Raw genomic sequence first — 26,146 nt, forward strand, 5'->3', positions numbered from 1 at the left:
GGCTCAGTGGGATTTCTGCTCCTCCCTCTCCGTCTGCCCCCCTCCCCCTCTGCTGTGCTCACTCTCTTTCTCTCAAACAAATAAATAAAATATTAAAAAAAACCCCACAAAACCCAAAAGCCAAAATGAATCTGCCCCCTTCCCATCAATCCAGCCCCGAAGGCAGTCATTCCCATGAAGGCCACAGCCGTGTTCCAGTCAGCCAGACCTCAAGCCCAGCAAGTCACTGCCCATGACTACACGCAGGTGGCAAGTTTCATCAAATCTGCCTCCCTGCCGCTCTGTGGAGTCTCACTGTGCCACCTGACCCCTATTATAGTGGCCATATAAATGTTCTCCATACTCAAACCCTGTGAGAGCAAAGCATCACACACAGGCCGCCGCTCTCCCTCTGAGCTTCCCCAGACGCCAATCAGAAGACATCAGTAATGGATCACAGCTCTTGTTCCTGCAGAGCCTGCACTTGGCCTCACGATCCTCCTTAACAAAGTGTACGATCCAAAGAAGCCAGCAGCCGCCAATAAAAGTTGACACTCAAGATGACACTCAAGCATACATTTTATCACAGTTGAACAACTCTGAAATCTGAATGCAAATGCCAATGTCAAACACATTTCCACGCAGTCGTGACATAACTGTCACTGCCTCTGAGTGGCAGAACTCGGTCACAATATTTCATATCATTGTCACCTCGTCTGAGTAGTGTGCATGGTTGGTACTACCTGTGCTGAGTTTAACTGCCATTTTAAATGTCTTCAAAAAGATGACACCGTGATTCAGCACTGAAACCCAAAGTTATTGGTACACAGGCATGGAAACAGAACAACAGAATATATATTTTACATTAAATATTTGCCACTGGAGGAATGACCAAAATTCTAAATTTTATTGCAAAACAATAATCTAAAGCTTCATGGGACCTAAGAAAGATACCCACAAGTAGAAAAAGTTAAGCTACTTCCTACAAAAATATGCTGATTACAGGCCAAACAATGCACGTGGAGGTAAGAGAAATGGATGAATCCTTTGGAACATATGAAAGAAACTGCAAAGCAAGAGTGGCTGGCATCAGTTCCTGTGTTCCACAGGATTATCTCAGAGGCACTGTATTGTAGCTTATTGACAGGGTTGGTCTTTCTTTGCCACACAGAAATAAAAGTAGAGTGTAAAACCAAAGGCATCTTAGAGTTGATAAGCTCTTGGTTCTTGTCAGGCTTAGCATCTCAATACTTTTTCGTGCAGTGCCTGGGCCAAAGGAAATGCCCAATAGTAGGGGAGCCTGAGTGGCTCAGTCTGTTAAGCATGTCCTGGGATCAGGCCCCAGGAGGGCTCCCTGCTCAGCAGGGAGTCTGCTTCTCCCTCTCCCTCTGCCCCACCCCCCACTCATTCTTTCTTTCTCAAATAAATAAAATCTAATAGTTCCATTTCTTAAGTAGTTAAGTCCAATGAAGTTAATAAGCCTTTATGTTCCAACAACTCAGTAGCCAATTGAAAAGACGATACACATAAATTGAAAGAAAAAAACATATTCTTTCATCTTAAATTACTTCACAATAACTCTTGTAGGTGAAAACTCATAACCCCCTTTAGAGACTGGGAAGCTGAAGCTCGGAGTTGGGTGACTTTCCCCAGGTTCCAGGGCTAATAGATGGTTCAGCCTTATAATATAGTAATTTGTGCCTTAAAAAAAAAATAGTCCTCCTTTAGAGCATAAGCTCCTCAGAGACAAGGAGCCTCAGTCATGTCTGTAGTTGGCAGAACTCAGCAGAACATCATGCCACAAATAGACGGTGAATAAACAGTTCTTGGATTAAATCATCTCCATCCAAAGAACCCCTCTTCTTATAGTACCTCTGGCATTTTTAGGAGTCAACTGAGCTTGCCACGTTGAAGAGGATGGTGAGGAAAAGATACCAAAGGAAACAGAAGGAAGAGAGAAGAGTTGATTGTAGGGCCTGCACGGAGGCGGCCAAGAGTTGCCCGGGTGGTGACCCTCCTGCCGGCAGCAAGGAAGCCAGGGAACAACTCAGAAGCCTCCGGGTGGGCTGCTTGGCCTTCTCAGACTTGGATCTGAGGGGCCTGGAAGGCAGTGGCTGTGTCACCGTGTTGCAGTCCGGGCCTGATGCCTGGTGAATCCACTGCCAGGCCCACACTGAAAAGCTCCTGTCACAGCTCTCGGCCCCTCCGCACCTTCCCAGCAGGCGCTCTGGCCGGCAGGGTACTAAGTGGCTCCAGCTGTCTGTCAGGAGACCCCACGTGACTTCTGTCGTAGTGACCGAGCACAGTGAAATCCCAGCCGCACGCACTTAGCCGGACGCAGGGCCGTGAGCCACATTTCCCAGTTATCTGTCCCGAGAAAGGGTTTATATTTCCCCTCTGGAGAAAGATCCCCTCTGAGGAGAGTGCAGAGTATGTTGGAGCGAGAACAGCTGTCCGCAGGAATTCGTTTAATTCACTTCACCTCACATACCCTCCTAAATCCTGAGGCTGAGGTATGTATGGATGTTTAATACGGGGTGGCTGACAGAAAATGTGTCCCCAGGGAAAAAGCCAAGGAGCCAGTCCATGAGGATTAAGTGGATCTGCCATGACGAAACGCTGACAAGCCCGTGCAGCTGACATGACAGCAAGTGAAGAAGGCAGGATTCATAGACCTCCCGAGACCACGGAAGTCATCTGGTGGAAGTTACACGTGAGACAGAGCTTAGTAAACAGGGCCATACAGAAACAATCTGGGACCGGAGTCAATCAGTGTGGAGATCTCACCAAAGCCCTGAAGCGGGAAGTTCCCACATTCCTCCTCCTGGACCTCCCAGTTCTCAAACCGTCCATTCCTGAGTAGGCAATCTGCCCAACAGGGTGGCCATCCCCCAACCCTCATCCCAAAACAAATCCTAATGGTACCTCCTATGATCTTCCACATCTGAGGACACGAGTGCCACTTTCAAGGTCCCCCAAAACATATCCCTTCATGGATCCTCACCACACCTCAGGGAAGTTGTGGGGGCTCGCAAGAGCTCCTCAAGAAACTGTTACTCAGGAAAGGCAAGGCCTGAGGTCAGATGGTGAGTTCTCACACTCAGACCTCTCCAAGTCAGGACTTGTCTACCTCATCATTAATCCAAACACCTCAAAGTATTCTTACTACCACACAAATTGGCAAATGGCAGAGTGAAATGATTTGCCTGAGGTCACATACACATGCAAAGCATTATCATATTATCACCTGCTCTGGGAAAATGATTCCCATGAACTACAAGCTTGCTAGCTGATGGAAAGAACAGGCTGTTGTGGGAGACTTGACTCATCCCTGATGACGGACATGCCATTGAAATATGACTCCTAGAAATGCTTTTCAGAATATTTAATAAGATGGTTGATACTCAATTAGAATTTTGTGTTATCTCAAATTCGCTCCAATTATCTTAAGAGGTGTCATGAAATACAACACTAAAATTCACACTTCAAAGACACACAGCATGTTGTATTTTGGGAAAAGAGAGAGAAGAGTTCTTACAACATGTGAGACACATATAATGACACATGTTTCCGTTCCAAAAAGTTTGCTTTTATTTTCAGAGGACTTTCACTTGCCTATAAGCTTCTAAAATTATGAAAAGACAGTACAGATATAGAAAGCTCAAGTTACTGTGGAATTTGAACATCCCTAAGATCCCTGAGCTCTAACCACTAGGTGCCTCACTCAGCCAACACTCCCCCTTCAACAAGCCAGCTGTCAGATGGGGCTTTCATGCACAAGTCATCTGTTCCAAAGGAAGTCCCTAGGCCTCTGAGCTCCTGGAACCCTAACAATATTGACTAGTGACAACTGCAGGATTTTCTACTTATTTATACAAGAATACAACATTCAACACTCTCTCTATATAAGAAATTTATATTTAGGCAATTTTTCACAGCTTGACTGGCTTCTCTAAGGATGTTCAGGTCACTTCCTCTATTGATTCCTAATGCAGGATGCCTCAGAGTCCTGTATTAGCTACTCAATATGTTTCAAAGTTTCTTCTTTAGTGATGCAAACAATGTATCCAAGAGTACATAACCCACAAAACAAGAGAAAGTAATTGCAAATATAATATCTGGTAACCTATGACATATTAAGAGTGCTCACACTCAATAAAAGACAAATAATCCAATTTTTTAAATGGGCAAAGGATAAATAGACATTTCTCCACAGAAGATGGACAGATGGCCAATAACACAAATTAAAACCACAATGAAATGTCACTTCATATGTGTCTCAGCCTTACATAGCCTGGGTTGCTTAAACAACAAATTTATTTTCTCACAGTTATGGAGCCTGGCAGTCCAAAATTAAGGGGTAAGAAAGGTTGAGTTCTGGTGAAGGCTCCCTTTCTATTTCGCAGACAGCCACTTCTCACTGTGTCCTCAACAAGGCAAAGAGACAGTGTGTGTACTCTGATGTCTCTTCTTATAAGGATACTAATGCCACCATGAGTGCTCCCCGTTACATCCTCAGCTAGCCCTAATTACTTCCCAAAGGCCCCATACCCATCACATTGGGAGTTATGGCTTCAACATGTGAATCTGAGGGGAACATAAATCAGTCTATACCAATACCTACTGGGATGGCTATAATAAAAAAAGTCAGACAATAACAGGTGCTAACAAGAATGTGGAGAAACTGGAACACTTACACCCTGCTGGTGGCACTATAGAGTGGTAGAGCTGCTTCAAAAAGTAGTCTGCTAGTTCCTCAAAAGGCTAACATGGAGTGACCAAATGACCCAGTGACTCACTGCTAGCTCTCTGCTCAGGAGACTCGAATACTGGAACACAAGTGTTGGTAACAACACTATCCATAATAGCTAAAACGTAAAAACAACCCTAATGTCCATCAACTGATGAAAGAAGAAAAGGTGATATATGTGTACAGTGGAATAGTATTCAGCCACAAGGAGAAATGAAGTACTGACCCATGCTATAAAACTGATTAACCTTGAAATCATCATGCTAAACAACAGAATCCAGTACAAAACACCACTTACCACATGATTCCATTTCTATGAAATGTCCAGAGTAGACAAATCTATAGAGGCAGAAAGCAGACTGGTGGTAGCCTGGGACTGGTAGGGGGACATGGGAAAAACAGAGTGACTGATAATGGGTATGGGGATTCTTTTAGGGGTATGGAAATGTTCTAAAACTGATTGTGAGATGGTTGTACAACTCAGTGAATATAATAAAAACCACTGAGTTGTAGACCTTAAATCACTGAATTGTATGGTATGTGAATAAGACTCCCAATAAAACTTTATATATATATATATATATATGTAAACTAAGTGGTAGTTAACATCCCTGGAATCCAGCTGACACATGCCCTAGGAGTAAGTGCCATGCCCTACATACAGTAAGGCCTCCTCTAAACGCAAAATAATAAACCAAGCTCTAACAAGATCTACCAAAAAAGATGAAGTTAGGGTTTGAGTCCTGCCAAGTTAAAGTTTGTGCTTTCTAGTGATCCACAGTAATAAAGTGTTAAACCAAACCAAACCACTGGCACAAAGTGATCACCCAGCAATTAAACTGTCTGCCAAAACAAGAATCAACACACTTGAGAATGTTAACAATATCTGGAGTCTTTAAAATACACTATCACCCAATATTCAATAAAAAATCAATAGACAAAAATAAACAGGGGAAAGTTGAGACAAAATAGTCAAAACAAATCAAATGTGAGGGGCGCTTGGGTGGCTCAGTTGGTTAAGCATCCTGCCTTCGGCTCAGGTCGTGGTCTCAGGGTCCTGGGATCAAGCCCTGCATTAGGCTACCTGCTCAGTGGCAAGTCTGTTTCTCCCTCTCCCTCTGCCCCTCCCTCCTGTTCCTGCTCTCTCTCTCTCTCTCTCAAATAAATAAAATCTTAAAAAAAAATCAAATTTGACATGCCTAAATATTGAACTTACCTGACAAAGACTCTGAGGTAGCTATTACAACGACATTTAGATAATTAAAGAAAAATATGTTCAAAGAAATTAATAAAAATAGGATCTTCATATAGAAATAAGGAAATCTCAGCAGAAAAACGGAAACTATAAAAAGAACCAAATGAAAATTTAAGGACTAAAAAGAGCAGTAACTAAATGAAAAATTCACTGGATTATCTTAACATCAAATTGGAGATGGTAGGAGAAAGAGTCAGCGAACACTAAGACACATCAATAGAAGCTACCTAATCTGAAGCACACAGAGAAAAGAGGATTAAAGAGAAATGAACTATATTTCAGAACCTGAGTCCTAGTATCCATCAGTCTAATACAAATATAATTAAAATATCACAAGAGGATAATAAAAAACCACCAGAAGAATAACCAAAAATTTCCCAAATGTGATGAAAACCACTCACTGATAGCTATAAGAAGCTTACCAGATGGTGAGAAAGATAAACATTAAAAGAACCATGCCTAGACCCATCATAGTCAAAATTCTGAAAGATAAGAATAAAATCTTGAAAGTAGTGGAGGATGGGGATGGAGGAGACACATTATGCACAGGAACAAAAAGTTTTTAAAAAGATAGCCAATTTCTCATAAAAAACTACAGGGGGGTATGTGCCTCGGTGGCTCAGTCAGTTACAGCACCTGCCTTCGGCCCAGGTTATGATCTCAGGGTCCTGGGATCAAGCCCCATATCAGGCTCCACAGTCAGTAGAGTCTGCTTGCGATTCTCTCTCTCTCTGCCCCTCCTGCTCATGCTGTCTCTCTCTCTCTCTCTTTCTCTCTCTCTAAAATAAATAAATAACTACATCTTTTAAAAAATAAATAATTTAAGACTGATGAATTACTGATTTCTACTTCTGAAACTAATAATGTATGTTAACTAATTGAATTTAAATTTAAAAAAATACTGAAAGAAACCACAAAAAAGAAAACTCCTATTAATAAACTAGAAATCTCTTCTAATAAAAATAGATAAATGACAGATTATTATATTAACCAAATATCTAGAATAATCCAAATATCCATCAAAAGGGAATAAACAAATTGTCTTACATTCTTTCAATGGAATACTACTCAGCAATAAAAAGGAGGTAAAAGCAACCAAAAAGCTAAAAGAAAAAACAGAATTCTGGTACAGTTCTATTTATGTGAAATTCTAGAACAGGTCAAAGTAATCTAAAATGTCATAAATCAGATCAGTGTTTGCTTGAAGTGGAGAGTAGCCTGTGGAGATTATAAGGGGGGACTTTCTCAGGAAGCAGAGATAGGATTGAGGTGGTGGCTGCATGGGTGTCCAGATTTTCTAAAGTGTGCACTTACAACCTGTGAATTTTACTGTATACAAATTATACTCAATAAAGTTGATTAAAAAGGAAAAGTGGGGAGCATCCCCACCGCTCAGCTGTGGCAATGTAGGGCAGCATGTGAAGAAACAGAGGACATGATATATGAAGTGTAGGAGTCTGGGCACTGACAGTTTACCGAACCCCCAGAAACAGACTGTGGAAGTAAGATCACGATATTTTCTCAGAAGCGTGCACTCCCACCTGAACCAGAGCTACCAAGAGCACACCATCTCCCAGCTCACTCTGAGGGTGGCCATCGCAGGTTTTTAAGGATGAAAGGAGGATGCCACTTAAGAATAGTCCTCAGCACATGGATGGCGAACAGTACACTTCGAGAATCTCACTCAAAAGAAAAGCTGTCTGGTAAGCTTCTGACTAGGATTCTCTTTGATTTGGTTACAGTATAATAAACTGTATGTATCCAATAATGCCATGTTATTGAGGTCCAATGACTGCTGAATTGACAGGCTTGTGAAGCTTTATTAAAGCCGTGCTTAACTATGAAAATAATACCAACTCCATCCCTTCTTTCCAGACATAACCAAGCTTTTGGTGATGTCAGCAGAATAAGTAGACTGGCGATTGCACAACAGCATTTTTCGTGGTTGTTTAGGAGCATAATTAGAGCAAATGGCTACTGAGTGATTTCTGTGCAAGCACCCTGTGAAGTGCTTTCCACACATTCTGTGTAATCCTCACCATGGCCTCTTAAGGGCTTTAACAGACCAGAAAACTGAGGAAACTGAAGTCAAGCGGGTTTGGGAATAAAAAGGAAAAAAGCGTGCACTCATTATAGGATATAACTTGTCTTTGATCCTTTGGGATACTATTTCACCTCACCAGACAAGCTTCTACAAAGTTTCAAAGATTCTTTCCTAGAAATAAAGAAATAAGAAGACAAGTGCCAGATATGAATCACTGCTGAGACGACACCTGGGGCTGCATTTTATCAGTGGATTTAAGAAGTCTCTGTCTGGGCCACATTTCCACTCTGCAGCTTTCCACTTCTGCAGATAGGAGTGGTTATAAACCACTTTCATACACACCGTCTCAATACTACTAACTAACTACTCTGTGAGTCAGGCAAGGCGGGGCTGAGTTGTGAACCCATTTACGAATGAGGACAGGGAGACTTGCCCAAGCTCCCTGGTAACACAGGGGCAGAAACCACAGACTTCTGATTCCCAAGTGACTGCTGGGAGGCTGAGCATCAAGGAGCACCAGGGGCCAGGGCCCATGGGACATCTGCTCTTTGCCTAATATTTCCGATCTCAATTTCAACTCTCAGTGAGTAGATATTCAACATGAAGATGACATCCTAACTATCCTATTTGGCAAAATAACAGAAGGATCGCTAAGGCAGGCACCAAGAAATGACGCAGGTCATCTTGGTAAATAGTAATCCATAATATAACCTTATTTATTAGATGCTACAGATTCTAAAATGTACCATTATTTCATATGACTAAGAAAGAAAGGTTCTTGAATTAAACTATGACACGTACTGATTTTAAGATGTGTCCTAATCTCAGATCTATGAAAATTTATCTTAGTACTGATAAAAGATGACAATTCAAGACCAGTTTTCTCAAACTGGGGATTATAATCTCTTCAGAAGCCACCAGCTCATTAATTTATCAGTATTGTTAAGCAGTAACAATGCTGAGTGCTGGGCCTGTCAGTGCGAAGACAGGAGCAAAGATGAGTAAAGGCATCATCTCCAGCATTCAGAACCCACCTCTCAGATCAGGTTCTTAAGGAGAATTCCAAGAACCAGGAGCTGCAGAGCTTTGAACAGTGTTTTTCAGGTCTTCTTTGTCTCCTCAAAGTCAAGATGAGTCAAATTATGAGACACTCAGTTCTTCTGGGCCAAACTCTGAGCAGGTACCTGGAGCAACTCAGTGACAATTTCTTGACACTTCTTTTTTTTTTCCCCCTCAGTGACAAATTAAAGACAGGAGCTAATACCGAGTACATACTAAGCGCCAGAAATTGTCCTGATTCACATCCATTATCACATTGAATTCCCAAAATAACCTTATGAGCTGGGCCTTATTAACCCATTAATAATGTTTAAAGGATGAAGAACTAATGGCTCAGAAAAGCCAGAGTGTGGTTGATCAGGATTCAAACCTGAGTCCATTTTGCTTCCCAAAGGCCATGTGCTTTCTACTGGACAGGGGACAGAAAGCAGGGAGGATGAAAGCTTTTGAAATTTTGAAAATCATTGCTAAACTAACTTGAAATCTAAAAGGCTGATATTCTATCTAAACAATGACACAGTAAATAACAAAACCCTTTGGCCACAGGACACCTCACTCAAGCTGGGGACCCGTTTGATCTGTAGGATGGCCGTCCACCTTTTGGAGGTGATCTGAGTACAGTCCTAGCTGCATGTGGGAAGACAACTTAGCCAGCCACATAACTGGCAGTGAAAAAAGACGTGAACACAAGTAACTGCAACATAGGGCAAAGTGTGGAAAGGGCCATCATAACGAATGTCTCCTGAACGGTAACAGCTCTTTGGGGGGCCAACTTCAAGCCACAGAGAGATTATTTCTGACAGAGATGACCAGGGAGATGGCATCTGAGCTATACCGTAAGAATAGGTAGGTATGGATAGGAAGAGAAGGAAGGGGAAGGAAGGGGTCTGAGAGGAACAAGTGGCATGAGCAAACTCTAAGAAACAGGACTTCTGGTTTGGCTGCAATATAGGGAAATAGCAGGAGAGAAATCTGGAAAGTTGGGTCAGGGTAAGATTTTGGAGGGCACTGAATAGCAGAGTAAAGATATGTGTTTGATAGGGAAGTAAGGAGTCACCCATGAATTTTGAGCAGGACAGGGGCCTAGAGCAATAGTAGAATTCATGTGGGAACAGGGTAAGAGTGTCCTTGTGGGGTGTGGTCCAGGGACACACAGCTAGGGGGGAAACTGAGGCCATAATTCACATCTGATCATAACTCGCACTCAGGCAGTGGTACAGAACTAGGAAGCAAGACAGATAACAATTCTAAAGGATTTAGGGGAGACAAAAACAAGGGAAATAATAGAAATGCTTTAGAACAGTGGTGCTTAGTCAGGGAAGACATTGCCCCCACCCAACACCTGGCAATGTCTAGCGACACTTTTACTTACCACTCCTAGGTGGGGGGGGGGGTGCCTCTGGCATCTGGGGGGTAGAGGTCAGAGATGCTGCTAAACAGTCCACGATGCACAGGACAGCCTTCCTCAACCAAGAGTTATCAGGTCCAGAAACACCATTTTAGGACCATAAGGAAACAAGAGTGGTAAAGATGTGACACTGGCCCTGCAGCTCAAAAGACAAAAGGGTAAAGAAACCCAGGGGCTGGCCCCACACAGACTACAACTGCTCACCAAGGCAATAGACCACACGCCTTTTCATCATTCCTCTCATCTATGATCTTGCGCACCTGCTACCGGCCAGGCCCCAAGACACCTAGAAGGTGAGAACAGGCACAGTCCTCATTCTCAAGGCATCGCCACCGGGAAGGGAGAAAGTATGTAGGAAACACACCAATCTAGGGGCTCCTGGGTGGCTCAGTTAGTTAAGTGTCTGCCTTCGGCTCAGGTCATGATCCCGGAGTCCTAGGATGGAGCCCTGCAGCAGGCTCCTTGCTTCTCTCTCTCCTCCCTGCTCATTCTCTCTCTCTCTCTCTCTGTCCCTCCCTCCCTCCCTCCCTCAAATAAATAAAGCCTTGAAACAAAAAAAGAATGACTCCGAGGTTTGTGGCACAAGAAGGATGAGGCTGAGAAGGCTGTGGGAATGGCAGGTTTAAGGGAAGAGGCCAGAAGGGAGGCAGAGATGCCTCCTCAATCTCCTAAAGGAGATGCTTCTTAAGCAATCGGACACGCCAGTTGAAGCTCAAGGGAGACAAGCAGGCAGGAGACGAGAATGTGGGACAGGTAGGAGCGCAGATGGCATTTCCAGCCACCAGAGTGGATGGAAAGAGAAGGTCTGAGGGAATAAAGGAAACCAGGAAAGCTGCTACCAGTGAGAGAGAAGGGGAACTCAGAGATCACTCATCAGAGAGGAGACGATGGTGCAACTGCCCATAGCGACCTGGAGGAGATCTTTTCCTATCAGTTCTTTTCAAATTATACTCAAGGTGGCTTTCTTGGATGCCTGTGCTAGGCAATCTGGGATGAAAGAGATGAGATCTAATAACTTTGAGATGGTGCCAGTCGTCTGGAATGACAGCCTAGCAAGGGACATGACTGAGTGCCTGGGATGTAAGGCTCCCGGGGAACTCCTAAACTAGTTCCTTCACCATGTCTCAATCTGGTCATAGGCATGGGTGAAAACTATCCTGCCAGCAGTGGCAGCAGTGGCAGCATGCAGGGATGTTGTAGCTTTCCTCGAGAGCAGCTAAGGATCCAGCCTGGGCAACAGGTCAGGTCAGTGCTTCATATCTTGGACCTACCACTGGGCCTGGACGGCTTCCTCTGGCTTCTTGTTCTTTCTGCATTTCTGCCCTACACTGCATGCCCAAACTGCCTGTGCCATGCACGGTCACAGGATGGGTCTGAAGCACAGGATATGGGAGGATAAAACAGTTGAGAGGCTTTGGAATACTGCACATTTGCTACTTGCATGTAGTAGAAGTTACCAGAAGGAAAGCTACTGAAGTTCAAAAACTGTATCTTGCACCTCCAGCACCTGGGGCATGTCTGGGTCATATTTCTAATATGAATAATTCAATCATCATCAGAAAATCAGTAAGGGACGGCACTCATATTAGGCAAAATGGACCAATTTCTAGCAATGAACATACTATACAATTCCAAAGTTCATTGCCTTAGATCAACAATAACAAATATACACTGGAAAGCTTTTGAGCCCAGACATTGTTCAGATGCTGTTTTAGCTCTGAGGATGCAGAGACTTTTTAACAATAACTAGGAGATGAACAGGAGACTTACAGATGGCAGGAAGGGCTACAGAGGAAACAGAGAGGGCCAGGGGACAGGCGGCAATTCTGCTCGTGCGACCTCTCTGAGGAGCTGAGGCCTAGATGAGTGGGGAGGAGCCATCGGGCACAGAGAGAGGGGTAGGAGGGTCTAGGCAGAGGGAGCAGCAGGTGCAGACGCCCTGAATGAGCTTGGGGTGTTTGAGCAGTATCAGGCACACCCATGTGGGGCAGGAGCTGGGTGTGACAGAGAGAAGTGCAAGATGAGGCTGGAGAGGCAGGAGCCAGGCCGTGAAGGGCTTGGTAGACCATTGTGACGGGCTGGGTTGTATTCATTCATTTCACTCATTCATTCATTCAGAGCGAGAGTATGTGCAGGAGCTGGGGAGGGGGAGAGAGAATCTCAAGCAGGCTCCAGGCTTAGCACCCAGCCCAATGTGAGGCTCGATCTCAAGACTTGAGTCAGAGACTCAGATCATGACCTGAGCTGAAATCAGGAGTTGGACGCTTAACCGACTGAGCCCCCCAGGTGCCCCAGGGCTGGGTGGAGTTTAAGTTGCAGTGGACATAGGGAGGCTTATTCTCTGGGAGGTGTGAACGTTCCCAGTGAATTTCAGGAATGATACATAGAACCTGTAGGAAACCCCGTTGGTGATGGCTCTGTTTCTGATGCCTCTGAGAGAGGTGCCATTCTCTTAGAGAAACTGGAAGATTAGGTTAGGAGCGACTATGTCAGGCCTGGGGATGGGTAATCTCTGAGGTTCGACAAACTAACAGACCCAAGCGGAGCCGCTAGGGACAGTCTCACCTCCAGTCTGGAGAAGGGTTTTTAGCTGGGGAAGCAAGTGGGTGTCTGCAAGGGCAGAGGAGTCGGGAGGGCTGACAGCAGTTTTAAATGTCAGGATTACAACAGCCCAGTTGGCTCAGCGGTTTAGTGCCGACTTCAGCCCAGGGCGTGATCCTGGAGACGTGGGACTCGCATGGAGCCTGCTTCTCCCTCTGCCTGTGTCTCTGTTCCTCTCTCTCTCTCTCTCTCTCTCTCTCTCTCTCTCTGTGTGTGTGTGTGTGTGTGTGTCATGAATAAATAAATAAGATCTTAAAAAAAATAAATGTCAGGATTAGAATGCCTCGAAGTAGCAAGGTCCTCTCCAGTTTGCCACAGGGAACTCTTCCTCACACATTCCTGTGTCACAGACCCTCTCCTCCTCCCTCCCTCAGGCTACCAGCTTGGCCTTTGGGGAAGTGTCAGGGGAGACTCCCACGTGTTTCCTTTCACAGGTCTACTGTACTGCTCTGTCTCACAGCAGCAGCCAGACCTGGCCCAGGGGAGAAAGGGAAACTCTCAAATCTCAGCTGCCCCTTTATATTTAAAACTCATTTTAGGGGCAGCCCAGGTGGCTCAGTGGTTTAGCGCTGCCTTCAGCCCAGGGCGTGGTCCTGGAGACCCGGGAAGGAGTCCCATGTCCAGCTCCCTGCGTGGAACCTGCTTTTCCCTCTGCCTGTGTCTCTGTCTCTCTGTGTGTGTGTGTGTCTCATGAATAAATGAATAAAATATTTAAAAATAAATAAATAAAACTTATTTTAGATTTGCTACCACAGAGGTTATCCTTTTAAGAGTAAGAAAATATGACATGTCAAGAATTTGAGTGGTTTCCAAACACAAGGAATATATCAGGATCTGCTTAGTTTAAACACCAGGACTTGCTTGAGATGGTGAGTCAGAAGGACCCTTTCCCTCTCAGCCAGGGACTCCCTCCTCTCTCAACTCGACAGGCCCACATCCGAATCCACTCCCCTCGCACTCTTAGCCAGCCCTGAACATTTGTGCTCTCCTGTCTCGGGTCATTCCTCACACTGGGCCCCTCAATTCTTCTTAATGTATGATCAAAATATCTAAGCTTGGGGCACCTGGGGGGTTTCTGTCAGTGAAGTGTCTGCCTTTGGCTCTGGTCATGATCTCAGGGTCCTGGGATCGAGCCCCACATGGGGCCCCTGCACAGCGGGAAGCCTGCTTCTCCCTCTCCCTCTGCCCTTCCCCCCTGCTCATGCTCTCTCTCTCTCTCTCTCTCTCTCTCTCTCTCATGCTGTCTCTCTCTCTCAAATAAATAAATAAAATCTTAAAAAACAAAACAAGGCAAAACATCTATCTTGATTGGGCACCGTCAATGTTGATGAGAGTCCTTCGAGAACTGGCAAGTACATGCTGACTTAAGCAGCGGGTATGCTTGTAGCATCCCACACAAAACAGCCCCCATCTTTAAATGCAGAGCAAGTAGGGGCAGGGGGAGGGCTAGGGAGTTCTAACTGCACTGCTAACGGGCCTTCATCAGTGACCCTGTAACAGCTCACGCTTCCATAGCCCTGTGAAGTCCTGGGCACAACTGTAGTGCTTTACATACACTAAGCATACTACGGCCTACCTCATAACAATCACAGAAGATAAGTATAAAGTTCCTGTTTCTACTCTACAAGAGAGGGGACTGAGGCACAGAGAAGTCAGGGAACCTGCCTCGCCTAAGGTTACATAGCTAGCCACTAAGCGCTGGGATTCGCACCCAGGCAAGGCAGTCTGACTCCAAAGCCCTGGTCTCTCTTATCTTTGCTTTCTATAGTCTCTGTTTTGTTTGTTTTGTTTTGTTTTTAAGATTTTGTTTATTTATTCATGAGAGACACACAGAGAGAAGCAGAGACACAGGCAGAGGGAGAAGCAGGCTCTCTATGGGGAGCCCAACTCAGCACTAGATCCTGGGACCCCGCGATCACACCCTGAGCCAAAGGCAGACGTTCAACCAGAGTCACCCAGGCGTCCCTCTATAGCCTCTTACATCACGGCATCTCTTGATAATACAATCTAGAACTCCTCCCCAGCCTCTTCTCCCCTCCCCCTGCCCACGCCCCATTCACAGCTCCCGCTCCTGAATGTGACCTGGAGTGTTCTAGTTCTAATGTGCAAAATCCCTTTAAAGTCTTAATTACCTTGATTGCAGCTCTTGCACCTCAAACAAGATTTGTGCAAAGTTTTTAGTAATTCATCACTGAAATTGTCCTGAGAGAAACTTCTCAACAGCAAAGTCTGAAACTGTAAAGACGATCTATGAAGGGCCTCATCTGAGCGGCAGCCTCCTGCAGCAATAGAAGCCTCCTACCAGTGCCAGGGTACTCGATGGGAGGTATTTGATGGGAGGAGAAATGCAGGAGGGCGCAGAAGTCCTGGTTCAGACCCAGGAGATGCCACAAGAGCAGGAATAGGAGCTCAGGCTGCTTGTGGCTTCTCCCCTTAAGTCCTGGCTCCTCCTCTGGGGAAGGAGGGCGGCAGTACACAGGATAATCCCCAGCCAGTGTCAGAAAAGCTTTGTTACCATACTTTTCGCTCCCCCAGCAGGAATCAGAGCAGATCTACCGACTGAACTTTCTAGATAACTCTAAAGTGACCTTTCGGGGCTAAAGTTTGTAAACTCAAAACTTCTAATCCACTGCCTTTTCTCACTAAGCCCAGCTATGCTTCCCAGGCCTGAGGATATCTACTCCTGACCCTTTATCAATTAGGCAGACAAGAGCAACCTTTGAGGAGGTAGCATTTCTGGGGGCACAAGGGAGTTGCATAGGAGAAAAGGACTGGAATCCCTTTTAAGAATGGACTCCCAGGGCCTCCCAGCAGGAACTTAGGCACCAGCCCCAAGTCACCCGAAGCTGGAGACAGAGCCTCGAGGTAATCCTCCTCAGGAGGGAGGTGGACAACCACAGAGGCTCCTGCCAGGCCAGAGCCCAAAGCCAGAAGCACAACCAGAGCCTGCAGCCTCAACCACAAACCCTGCCTGCAAGACCACGATCTGTGAAACAGTGACTGTGAAAGCAGCCGCCGGCCCAGCCCGCCCCTCCGGTGGGAACGCACCTCTTTGATTGACAGCTTCCCCTCCCCAGGCTGGGGCCAGAGCAGAGGGGTTTCCAAACGGAACCAGCTAAAGCTATTGAAAAAGACAGCAAGTTAGCACTGGAAGGGGCCTCCAACACCCTCACTTTACGAGAGACAACTGACACCCCGAAAGCAGAAGCTACAATGCATCCAGACCCCCGACGCCCACCACCCTCGCAATATAACCTTCAAGGTAACACCTCAGGAGAAGAGACTTAGGTGGGGATTTAGGAGGCTGGGAGGTTTGGGGGCGCAAAAAGGAAGTCTGAGAAAACACCCCTGTGCCTTTAAGGACTGCGCTGCTGCCAGCACTACACTTGCTCTTAGGGGCTCCCAGAGCCTGGCGGGCAGGGCTGGGTAATGACCACTCAGCAGGGGCCCTGGGGACCTTTGATGGCAGCCTGAGTCTAGGAGTCCTGAACCCTTCGCGCATGGCACTTTGAGGGCCCCCCCAAGTACCAAGCCAGGTTCCAAGTCACCCAGGAGGACAAGAGTTGGGAAGAAAGCCATACAGGTGCAGCAGGGAGGAGAGACCAACTTTAGAAAGTCTAGAAGAGGAGTCCTGCAGCACAGAAAGACTCAACTGCACCCGCAAGGGCAAAGCCAGGAAATGCTGCTGGAGCAGCCAGCCCAAGTGGCCAGACGGCCAGCCAGTGGGTCCAATTGGGGTGGAGGGGGTGGAGGTTTAAATTTAGCCACGTAAACAGGGCCTCCACTGGGGGAGTCATCTACTCTGTTGGGGTTGGGGCACCTCTTGCTGAAGGGAGGGTACAACAGGAACTGCCCCCCCCCACCCGCCCCCAACAGCACGCCCGCTCCCAGGGCCCTGCCAGCACGGTGGTCACGCTGCTGCTCAGAGTTGCGTAGGTTATTTTTGCTCTAAAAGGTGGCTCAGATTGGAAACGATCAGAGCTTCTTATCTCCATCACAGTATCTATTCCCAACCCCCTTGCTGGATTTTTCTGGACTCCTGCATACAGTTTGGAGATGCTCAGTAGAAACCAGCCAAGGATGCCCAGGTAAGGCTGGGGACCCCATATTTGCTCCCTGCTAGGGGACCTTTCTATTAGTGCCATTGTGTGTCTTGAGGGAGACCTGAGGGAGTTATACTGCTACCACTGCCACCACCACTGCTGCTACCTCCGCCACCAAAACTCAGGATTGTATTCAGGGGTGGAGCTGGAACAAAGGTGAGGTTTGAGGGAAGACTTATTTAGAAGACTGAGATAAAGGACGGGTAGTTTGAAAAGGAGCTGGGGAGAACAGAATCAGAAGAGCGAACAGGCAAGCTTTTGTGGACGTGTTGGTTTCTATTTCAGAGGAGGCTGGAACTATCACCTCATATGAAAATTTCCTCCCCTGCTGGAGATGCCAGGTGTGGCAATCCAGAAACCAGAAGAACCATCCTAGAAGTAAAACTTAGAACTAGTCCTCTGCCCTTCTTGAAGAAGAGCAAACAAACAAAATCTTCCGACTGCCACTGCAGTAAGGAGGAGGGGCATGAAATATTCAGGTGAATAACCATCCCAGAACTCTGCTTTTCACAGCATATGGCGCCCAGCAATTTGGCAATAGCCCTTTCACTTACACTTTTGGGATAGAAAAAATTTTAGGAAACAGTTTTTTCAAGTCAATAAGACACCCTTCGAGATATTACAACCTCCAAATGGACTAAAGAGGAGACTGGTTTCAGACACCCTGAGCAAACACTTAATGCACACACACCCTCACTCATATATTCATGCTCAAATATATAAGAAATAGAGCCTGGGAAAGTAGGAAGTCCATGGATGGAAGAAGGCCAGCAAGCTCCTGCAAGGCTGGCTCCTGCTCTACTGGCAGTCAGAACCCCAGGCCTCCATCCAACCTGTCCCCAGTGTGCCACATGCCCTCTGTGTGATTTTCTTTAGGAAATGAAAGGGAGCTGTGGCTGCCCTTAGGTATTCATCCACAAATTGTCTCTTTAGGTCCTTTGATTCCATTCAGCTCCTACCCTGGTGTCAGCACCACCCACACAGTTTAGTGCTGAGACCTAGTGTTAAGTCTGCCTCTTCCCTTGGACTCAAGGACTTGGCATCACCATGGAGAGCCCAGCTACATGGCTCCTTGCAATTGTGCAAAAGAGGTCTCTCAGCATTGCCTTTCCTTCCCAGGAGACACACCTCCTTCTTGCTATTTATAACCACAAATCTTCTGTGTCAAAGAGAGAACAGACATTATTTTCAAATGGAGGGAAACCACCACTCAGCCTTTCATAGGTTGGTATGTCTGCCAGGACTTGTGTGTTTGAGCCTGGACAGGCGTGTGGGCACAAGCTTGGGGCCTGGCACCCACTCATCCATGCCTGAGATTCGGAGTCCTGCCTTTGATAAGCCCACATCTGAATCAGACAGCAGGAGGAGCGGCTGGGTCCTGGGAAAGGGTCCCCAGGCTTCCTGAGGGTGTGCCCGCTGCTCCCAGCACCCTACGTTGCCTTAGGGCCCAGCCACAGAAGGAGCCACCCTACAGTTCCACCCATGTGTGTGCATAAGCGCTGGTATTGGGCCCTGCCCAACTGGCACAGAGTTTTCTGCACCCACATGGAGGGCATGGCTCAGGCGTCCCATCACAGCTCTCTCTGTCAAGTGGGCACATTCCTGGGTGACTGTAGCAGTTCAGAGGATTGGTAACATGATCCCGAGCCTTCCTCCTCCAGGTACCAGGCTGAAACTCTGCCCAGGGTGGTAGTAGCTGAAAGCTGCCGCCAGTGCCGTCAGGTGGCAAAAGCCGCGAGGCGGGGGCGGTGGGCAGAGTGGAGAGCAGATGCCTCCATTCACAGCTGGGTGACCCCCCCCCGCCCCCGCCCGAGCCACTTCAGTTTCTCTCTTGCAAAACAGAAGCAATCCGGCTCCACGCACATCGAATCATCTCTCACAGTGATTTGCAGGATGGAAATTTCTAGGAAATTTGGCTCCGACTACAGTGCATGACCAAATAGCCACTGAGGGAGGCTCCACGAGAAGATGGGGAAAGAGGTCACTTCTCACTTCTCCCAGGGCAGAGGCGGATGAGGCAGAGGAGCGGAAGAGCAATGAAAGGACCTGCTCTGAGGCAGAGGCAGAGGGATTCGGGCACCCAACTGGACGGCGTCCTCGCTGCAGTCCGCCGATGCGGGGCGCAGACCTCCCGCCCGGGAGTCCAGCGGGGCCCGCCAAGCCCGCGAAAGCGAACGGAGCTGCGAGGGGCTCGCGCGGGGCCCGTCCCGGGGCTGCGGGGGTGCGGGGGTGCAGGGGTGCGGGGGTGCGGGGCTGCGGGGCTGCGGGGGTGCGGGGCTGCGGGGGTGCGCGCGCCGGGCCGGGCTACCTGCCCGCCCCCCGCCCGCCCTCGCCCGCCCTGGGCGCCCAGCCCCGCACGCTCGCCCACAGCCCCCCGCCCCCGCTTTGTTCGCGGCCGCCCCCGCCCCCGCCCCCGCCCCCGCGCCGCTGCCGCTGCCGCTGCGGGAAGGTCGGGCCCGGACGGGGGGCGCCTCGGCAGCGGGCGGCCGGCGCTTACCTGCATGTCCCGCCGCCCCGCGGGCCCGCGGCTCCGGTGGCCGCTCGGCTCGGCTCGGCTCGGCTCGGCCCGGCTGCGCGCGGTCGGGGGCCCGGCCTCCGGGGGCGCCCGGGGGACCCCGCCTGCTCCTCTCAGCGAGCGCCCCAGTCTTCGGCCGCCGCCGGGCGCGGGGCTGCAGGCGCGGACCCCCCTCCCCCCCTCCCTCCCTCGCTCCGCTGCGCTGCGCTGCGCTCCGGGGGTCCCGCCGGGCGCCGGCTCGTCCCCACTCGCGCGGGCAGCCTCCGCGGGGCCCGGGAGCGCCCCCTGCCCCGGCGGCCCCGGCCTCGGCAGCGCGTGCCCTGCTCGGCGCCGGGACCCCCGAGCTCGGCGGGCGGGGAGGGAGGCCGGGCCCGGGGCGCGCTCTCCTCGGAGCGCGGGACCCGAGGAAGTTTCCGCCCCGAGCTGGCGGCGGGGCGGGCGGCGGCCGCGGCTCCGAGTGCGGGGGCCGGCGCCGGGCGAGTGGATCCCGGGGGCTCCGCCGCCTCCGCCCCGCCCCCCGCGCCTCCCCCGCCCCCGCCCCCGCCCCCGCCCCCGCCCCCGCCCCCGCGGCCGCGCCGGCCCCGGCTCGCTCCTTCCCACCGGCCGAGCGCGCGACACCCCTCCGCAGGGCTCCTCCCCGGCCCCGGGACCGTGACCTCCGCACCTGCCTCCTGCCGCCCGCCCCGCCCCGCCCCGCCCCGGCCCCCCGGCCTCCCCCGGCCCCCCCGCCCGGAGGCCCCCCGCCCCGTCCTCCCGCGCCGCCCTCCCGCCGCCTGCTCCTCCCGGAACCGACCTGGTCGCCCCAGAGGACCTGCGGGACTCCCCGGGTCCAGCAGCCCCTCGGGACCGCCCGCGCCCCGGCCCGGAGCCCCGACCTCGGCGCTGCGGAGCGGGAGGTGCCGGGAGCCGGGAGGGTTTCGGCCACAGCCGTTCCGTCGGCATCAGCCGCTCGCACGCGTCCGCTCGCCTTTCAGTGCCCGCAGAGAAGCAGAGCAGAGCGCTCTGTTATTTCCGCTCTACAAACCCAAGGCACCCCCTGGGACCCTGGCCCTGGACCCCCACCCTCTCCTACAGCGCCCAGCAGAGACCCCCGGGATAGGGAAACCTAGCGGACCAGGGCACACCAAGTAAACTGTGTCCACACGGAAAATGCATTCTCTGATGGCTTGTGGGCTGAAATACTGGCCTTCCTTTTTATGGAGAAACTGAGGCACAGAACATTGGCACGCTAAAGGGAGCTAGTAGTCTGAAAAGTCCCTAGGGGCCCAGTTTTTAGCCTCAGCGCAGATCAATGTTTAAATACTTTTATTGAGGTGCCCAAGTCCTGTTGATAAGTTAGCTCACAGCACCCCTGGCTGATCTGTCCGGGGAGTTCCAAGCTCCAGCTCCAGCCGCTGACCCTGTTCCAGACCTAGTAACAGGGTACCAAGGCACAGCAGCCAGCAAGGTTTGAGGTGCGCACTACAAATGCCTTTTTTTTTTACACTCTGAAACCCCCCTCTCTTCCCTGAGTCAGAGGTCACTCTGGCTAAAGAAATTGCCTTTGAGTGCAGTACAGTGAGGAAACAAAACAAAACAATAGTAATAATCTAAGGCTTTGCCTTTTCTTAATTAGTAACCAAACAAGGTGACAGCCTCCCCCTTTGGGTGGGGGAAGGGGCCACAGGGAGCCTGAGGGAATGAGGGACCAGGAGCCCACCACAATCGGCTGGGCAATAAGGAGCTATTGTCCTCTGGCTTTTACAATAAGGAAAGTAAGAGCTGTTTTAGCAAATACCTGACTAATTAGAGGGAAAGGCTTCCTTGGAATTGTGCTGCCTTGGGCCGGAGGTTCTCTACGACTTTTCTCACCTCGCAGTGAATGGGGTTTATGAGACCAGGTCCAGCAACCTTAAATGAATGGCCTATAATTGGCATGGGGGCGGGGGGGGGGGGGGGGGGGGGGGGGGGGGGCCTGCCTTCACTGAGGAGAGCTAGTTCAAGGCTTTATCTTTGGAGACAGATGGGATTGGGGGCAGAGCTGGTCTAAAGCAGTCATAAAAGCTTTCAATCCACTTTGTCAAATCACAAATAGGCTCAGTTCCTCTCCTTCTCAGAAGAAAGCATCAGTATTGGGGTGAGGGTCTTTGTAGGAGGTCAAGGGGAAGTCTTGTCTAGAAGGGCCTATCATTCTGGAATGCAGCCTAGGGTTTTTTGGGGGTCCACTTCATATACCCCTTTATCGAGCCCTACACACACAGAGATGACTGAGCTGGGTTCCCAGCTCAGGAAGTTTCAGGTCTGAAGGGTGGAGTTAGGGGATAAACTGCTCATTTGGGGCCTCAAATGAGCATGAGAAGGGGCACCTTTGCCTGGTATCTAGCTGGTGACTCAGGAGAAGGGCAGGTGGTAGACGGCACCCCCAGCTGAATGTCAGCACAGAGTCCTTTCCCTCCTGCCACAGTCTCTGTCCAGGATGAGTCAAAACTTGGGCCCACGGAGGAAAGCTGCAGTGCCCCCAGGAAAGGAGCTTGTGGCCCAGTAACTGGGAAAACATTCGAATGAGGAGCGGGCCGAGTCCTGGGCCAGATTCCCAGGGGAAGTGGTGAGCGCCCCATTGCTTGAGTCACTGGGCTGCTGAGGAGTCCAGAGCCAGCCCTGGAGGCAAGCCCTGATGGGAATGCGGACACATCTCACCCATGTTTTGTCTGTGATTGCTGGGTGGGGTCTCTCGCCTTCTCCCCCAAATAAAACATATCCTGACTTGGCATTTGTGGTTTCAACAAAGAAAGAAAAACCAAATATTTGGGCTATGAAAACGCGTACTGATTTCGCTCCGTTTGTTGGAGACACTGTTCCTCCCTTCCTGCCATGCCCCCACAGGCCACCAACCACCCCCAGAGGTCTCTTCTGAGCCAGATGGGCTAACAAAACCTTGTCAGAAAAAGTCAGAGAGGAGCCAGCCTCCTCTATTTCCTTAGCCCCCTGTGGCTTTCCTATATCTAGGACTGACCTCTGGCCCTTGGACTGCGCCTTCTTGGGCAGTCTTTATGCCCCTGAATAAAACAGATTAAAAAAGAAAAAAACAAGAACCATGTCTTATATGGTATATACTCAACAAATATTAATAATAGTATTATTACTACTAAATAAACATGACCTGGGGCACTTGGGTGGCTCAGTGGTTGAGCGTCTGCCTTCAGCTCAGGTTGGGATCCTGGGATCCTGGGATCGAGTCCCACATCGGGCTCCGCGCAGGAGTCTGCCTCTCCCTCTCCTCTTTCTGTGTCTCTCATGAATAAAATTTTAAAAAATAGACATGACTGATTTTCTATTTGAAAGTTGAATGTTGCTCTTAATTCTCGAACTCCTGGGTTTTAATCCCTACTTTTTTTTTCTCCCAAGAGAAGACAGAGTCCTAAATTGTCCCTTGAATGAATTCTTGCTTTACAAATATCTAGAATGACTTCTGCGAGAGAACACCAAATGGCAGATGACGCTGGTGCGGGGGGGGGGGGGGGGGGGGGGGGGGGGACCGGGGCCGGGGGCCCTGGCGGCTTCCGCGGAGGCTTCGCCAGCAGCATCTGGGGCGGTGGCAGTGCAGTGGCGGTGGTCGGGCTGGGGCCGCGGAGCTCGCGGGGGTGGGGGGGGGGATGGGGAGCAAGGCGGAGGACCAGGAGTGGATCCCCATCACCAAGCTGGACCGCCTAGTCAAGGACATGAAGATCAAGTCCCTGGAGGATCGCTTTTCTCTGCCCATCAAGGAATCTGAGCTCATTGACTTTCTTTTAGGGGGCATCCCTCAAGGATGAAGTTTTGAAAATCCTGCCCCTGAAAAAGCAGACCCGTGCTGGCCCGCGGACCAGGTTCAAGGCATTTGTTGCCATCAGAGATTACAACGACACGTCGGTCTGGGCGTCAAGTGCTCTAAGGAGGTAGCCACTGCCATCCGTGGGGCCATCATCCTGGCCAAGCTTTCCGTGGTCCCCGTGCGGCGAGGCTACTGGGGGGAACAAGATCGTCAAGCCCCACACCGTCCCATGCAGGGTGACTGGCCGCTGTGGCTCTGTGCTGGTGCTCCTCATCCCTGCCCCCAGAGGCACTGGCATTGCCTCAGCCCCTGTGCCCAAGAAGCTGCTGCTGATGGCTGGTATTGATGACTGCTACACTTCGGCCAGGGGCTGCACTGCCGCCCTGGGGAACTTTGCCAAGGCTACTTTTGATGCGATCTCCAAGACCTACAGCTATCTCACCCCTGATCTCTGGGAAGAGACTGTGTTCACCAAGTCTCCCTAACAGGAATTCACTGACCATCTTGTAAAGACCCACACCAGAGTCTCCATGCAGAGGACCCAGGCTCCATCTGTGGCTACCACATAGTTTTCTACAAGAAAAATAAAAGTTAATTAGAGCTTGTTAAGAAAACACACACACACACAAATATCTAGAACGAGGCAGGCAAAGGTGTCACTAAGAATTGGCGAAACCTGGAGCCCCCAGCTAACTGGGGAGGCAAGAGTTCCAAGTGCATGCCACCTGCCACAGTCCCATAATGAGAAAATTGGGGCGGGGGGGGGTGCAGTAGGGAGAGTGCGTGACTCTTGATCTCGGGGTTGTGAGTTCAAGCCCTGCATTGGGTATAGAGATTACTTTAAAAAATCTTAAAAAAATAAGTAATTAAAGGGGATCCCTAGGTGGCTCAGTGGTTTAGCACCTGCCTTTGGCCCAGGGCGTGATCCTGGAGACCGGGGATCAAGTCCCACATCGGGCTCCCTGCATGGAGCCTGCTTCTCCCTCTGCCTGTGTCTCTGCTTCTCTTTCTCTCTGTGTGTCTCTCATGAATAAATAAATAAAATCTTAAAAAAAATAAGTAATTAAAAAGTAAAATCAGAAGTGCTAATGAATGCAGTTCTGTTAATAGGAGGCTCCAATACTTGATCAAAATATGAGGCACTACTCGGAATTGTCATCAATATGAATTTCAATTTTCCCTTTAGACACCGTCACGTCCCTCCTGTGTCCCCCCTTTCTCAGCTTTGACTGAGATCCTTTCTTGTATTCCATGCTGAGACATGTACTTAGGGAAGGGGGACAAGGCAGCTGCCTGCAAGGAGCTTTGCTCTAGAGGTGGGGCCAGGGTACAGGCAAAGGGAAACAAAAGGAAGGAGGGATGCCCATAGTGTATACCCCCAGGAGCTGAAGCCCTGGCAGCTATGGCCGTCCATCAGGACCAAGGGTAGAGGCCTGGGCTATTCCCTGCTCCTTCCTGGAGGGGCTCCTTTACCCTGGACACCTGGCCTCCTCTCTCCGGACCTCAGTGTCATCACCTGTAAAGCGCATGAGTCTCCCTAAATAATCCCTAAGATTTCTTCCAGGACTAAATGAATCTATGGTTGAGTCAAAGGGGAAATTGAGAAAGACGGAAGTGTGTGTGGAAGACAATGATTCTGACTGCACCATTTCATTTAGGGTGCCAGCAGGGGCATCAGGTGTTGACAGCCAGACTGGAGAACAGGGGTGGAAGGTTAAAGGTCAGGGTGGCTGGAGTGTGGTCCCCATGGAGGGAGCTGCTGTGAGGGTCAAGGCTCAGGAGATGGCAGAGACCTTGCACAGAAGTGCAGATAAACCCTCAACTAAGGAGGGCCAAAGAAGGACTTGACATCGGCACAGCAAGGGGCCCTGGGGTCAAGTGATGTGGTTTTCTAGATAAGAGAGCCCTGGCCGTGCTTGAAAGCAGAGAGGAGAAAAGTGGGGAGGACATCCCCCCTGTGAAGAAGGAATGGGACAGCTCTCCAGCAAGATCTCACTCCTTGTGAGCAGGGAGGCCAGGAGCTCAGCCTAGGGGGGTGGGGAGCATTCCAGAGCATGAGGGGCCCCTTCTTCCTTCCTCTCCAGAGGCTGTTAAGATGCCAGAGAACAGGGGAGGAAGAAAGGCTGCGTTTGCAGTGAAAAGCACTGAAGTGGCCCCAAGGAGGAGAGACACCTAGGCCTATGACCAGGGGCTGTCTCAAGGTCATTGGATCTGAAATAGCTCCCTGGGAGGACTCCTAGGGCCCTGATGGGTTGAACTGCTCATTTATCAGAATTTCCCAGCAAAGAATGAATGCTGAAAGCAGATTCCCAGGCTGTCTAAGCGTGTGTGGTCGCGGTCTGTAATGTCTAAGGCCCCACAGATGATTTTGACCTTTGGCCCGGTGTGAGACGCTGTCACTGGGTCCCAGAGGTCCCGCACCTGACCAGGCACTCCCAGGGGTGGAGAGGCTCTTGCTGACATGTGCCAGCATAAACCTGGCTACGGCCACCCCTGAGCTCCAGGATATTACCAGTTAAATTCTCGAACACTACACTGCAGTGGAGGTAGAGGGGAAGGGGCCAGGGTAGAGCTCCAATCTACCCGGGTTTCCATCAGCCTGGTTCCTTCCTGCGACGACTGCCTTGGCAAGATCTCGGTGG

The 26,146-nt window shown here is 49.8% G+C and overlaps 1 protein-coding gene and 1 pseudogene across 1 annotated transcript in view; one reads left to right on the top strand and one right to left on the bottom strand.

The window, feature by feature from the left end:
• Positions 1-19,757, bottom strand: part of WNT5B (Wnt family member 5B) — a 108,805-nt gene extending 89,048 nt beyond the window's left edge. Inside the window, exon 1 of the mRNA XM_038576338.1 lies at positions 19,697-19,757. Within this exon, the coding sequence (XP_038432266.1) occupies positions 19,697-19,702 (6 nt within the window). The 5' untranslated portion in view covers positions 19,703-19,757. The remainder of the gene's footprint in view (positions 1-19,696) is intronic.
• A 3,422-nt stretch (positions 19,758-23,179) lies between these two features.
• Positions 23,180-24,142, top strand: LOC100684513 (annotated as a pseudogene).
• Positions 24,143-26,146: the final 2,004 nt, after the last annotated feature.

The sequence above is a fragment of the Canis lupus genome, chromosome 27, assembly GCF_011100685.1.
Source record: "Canis lupus familiaris isolate Mischka breed German Shepherd chromosome 27, alternate assembly UU_Cfam_GSD_1.0, whole genome shotgun sequence".
NCBI lineage: Eukaryota > Metazoa > Chordata > Mammalia > Carnivora > Canidae > Canis > Canis lupus.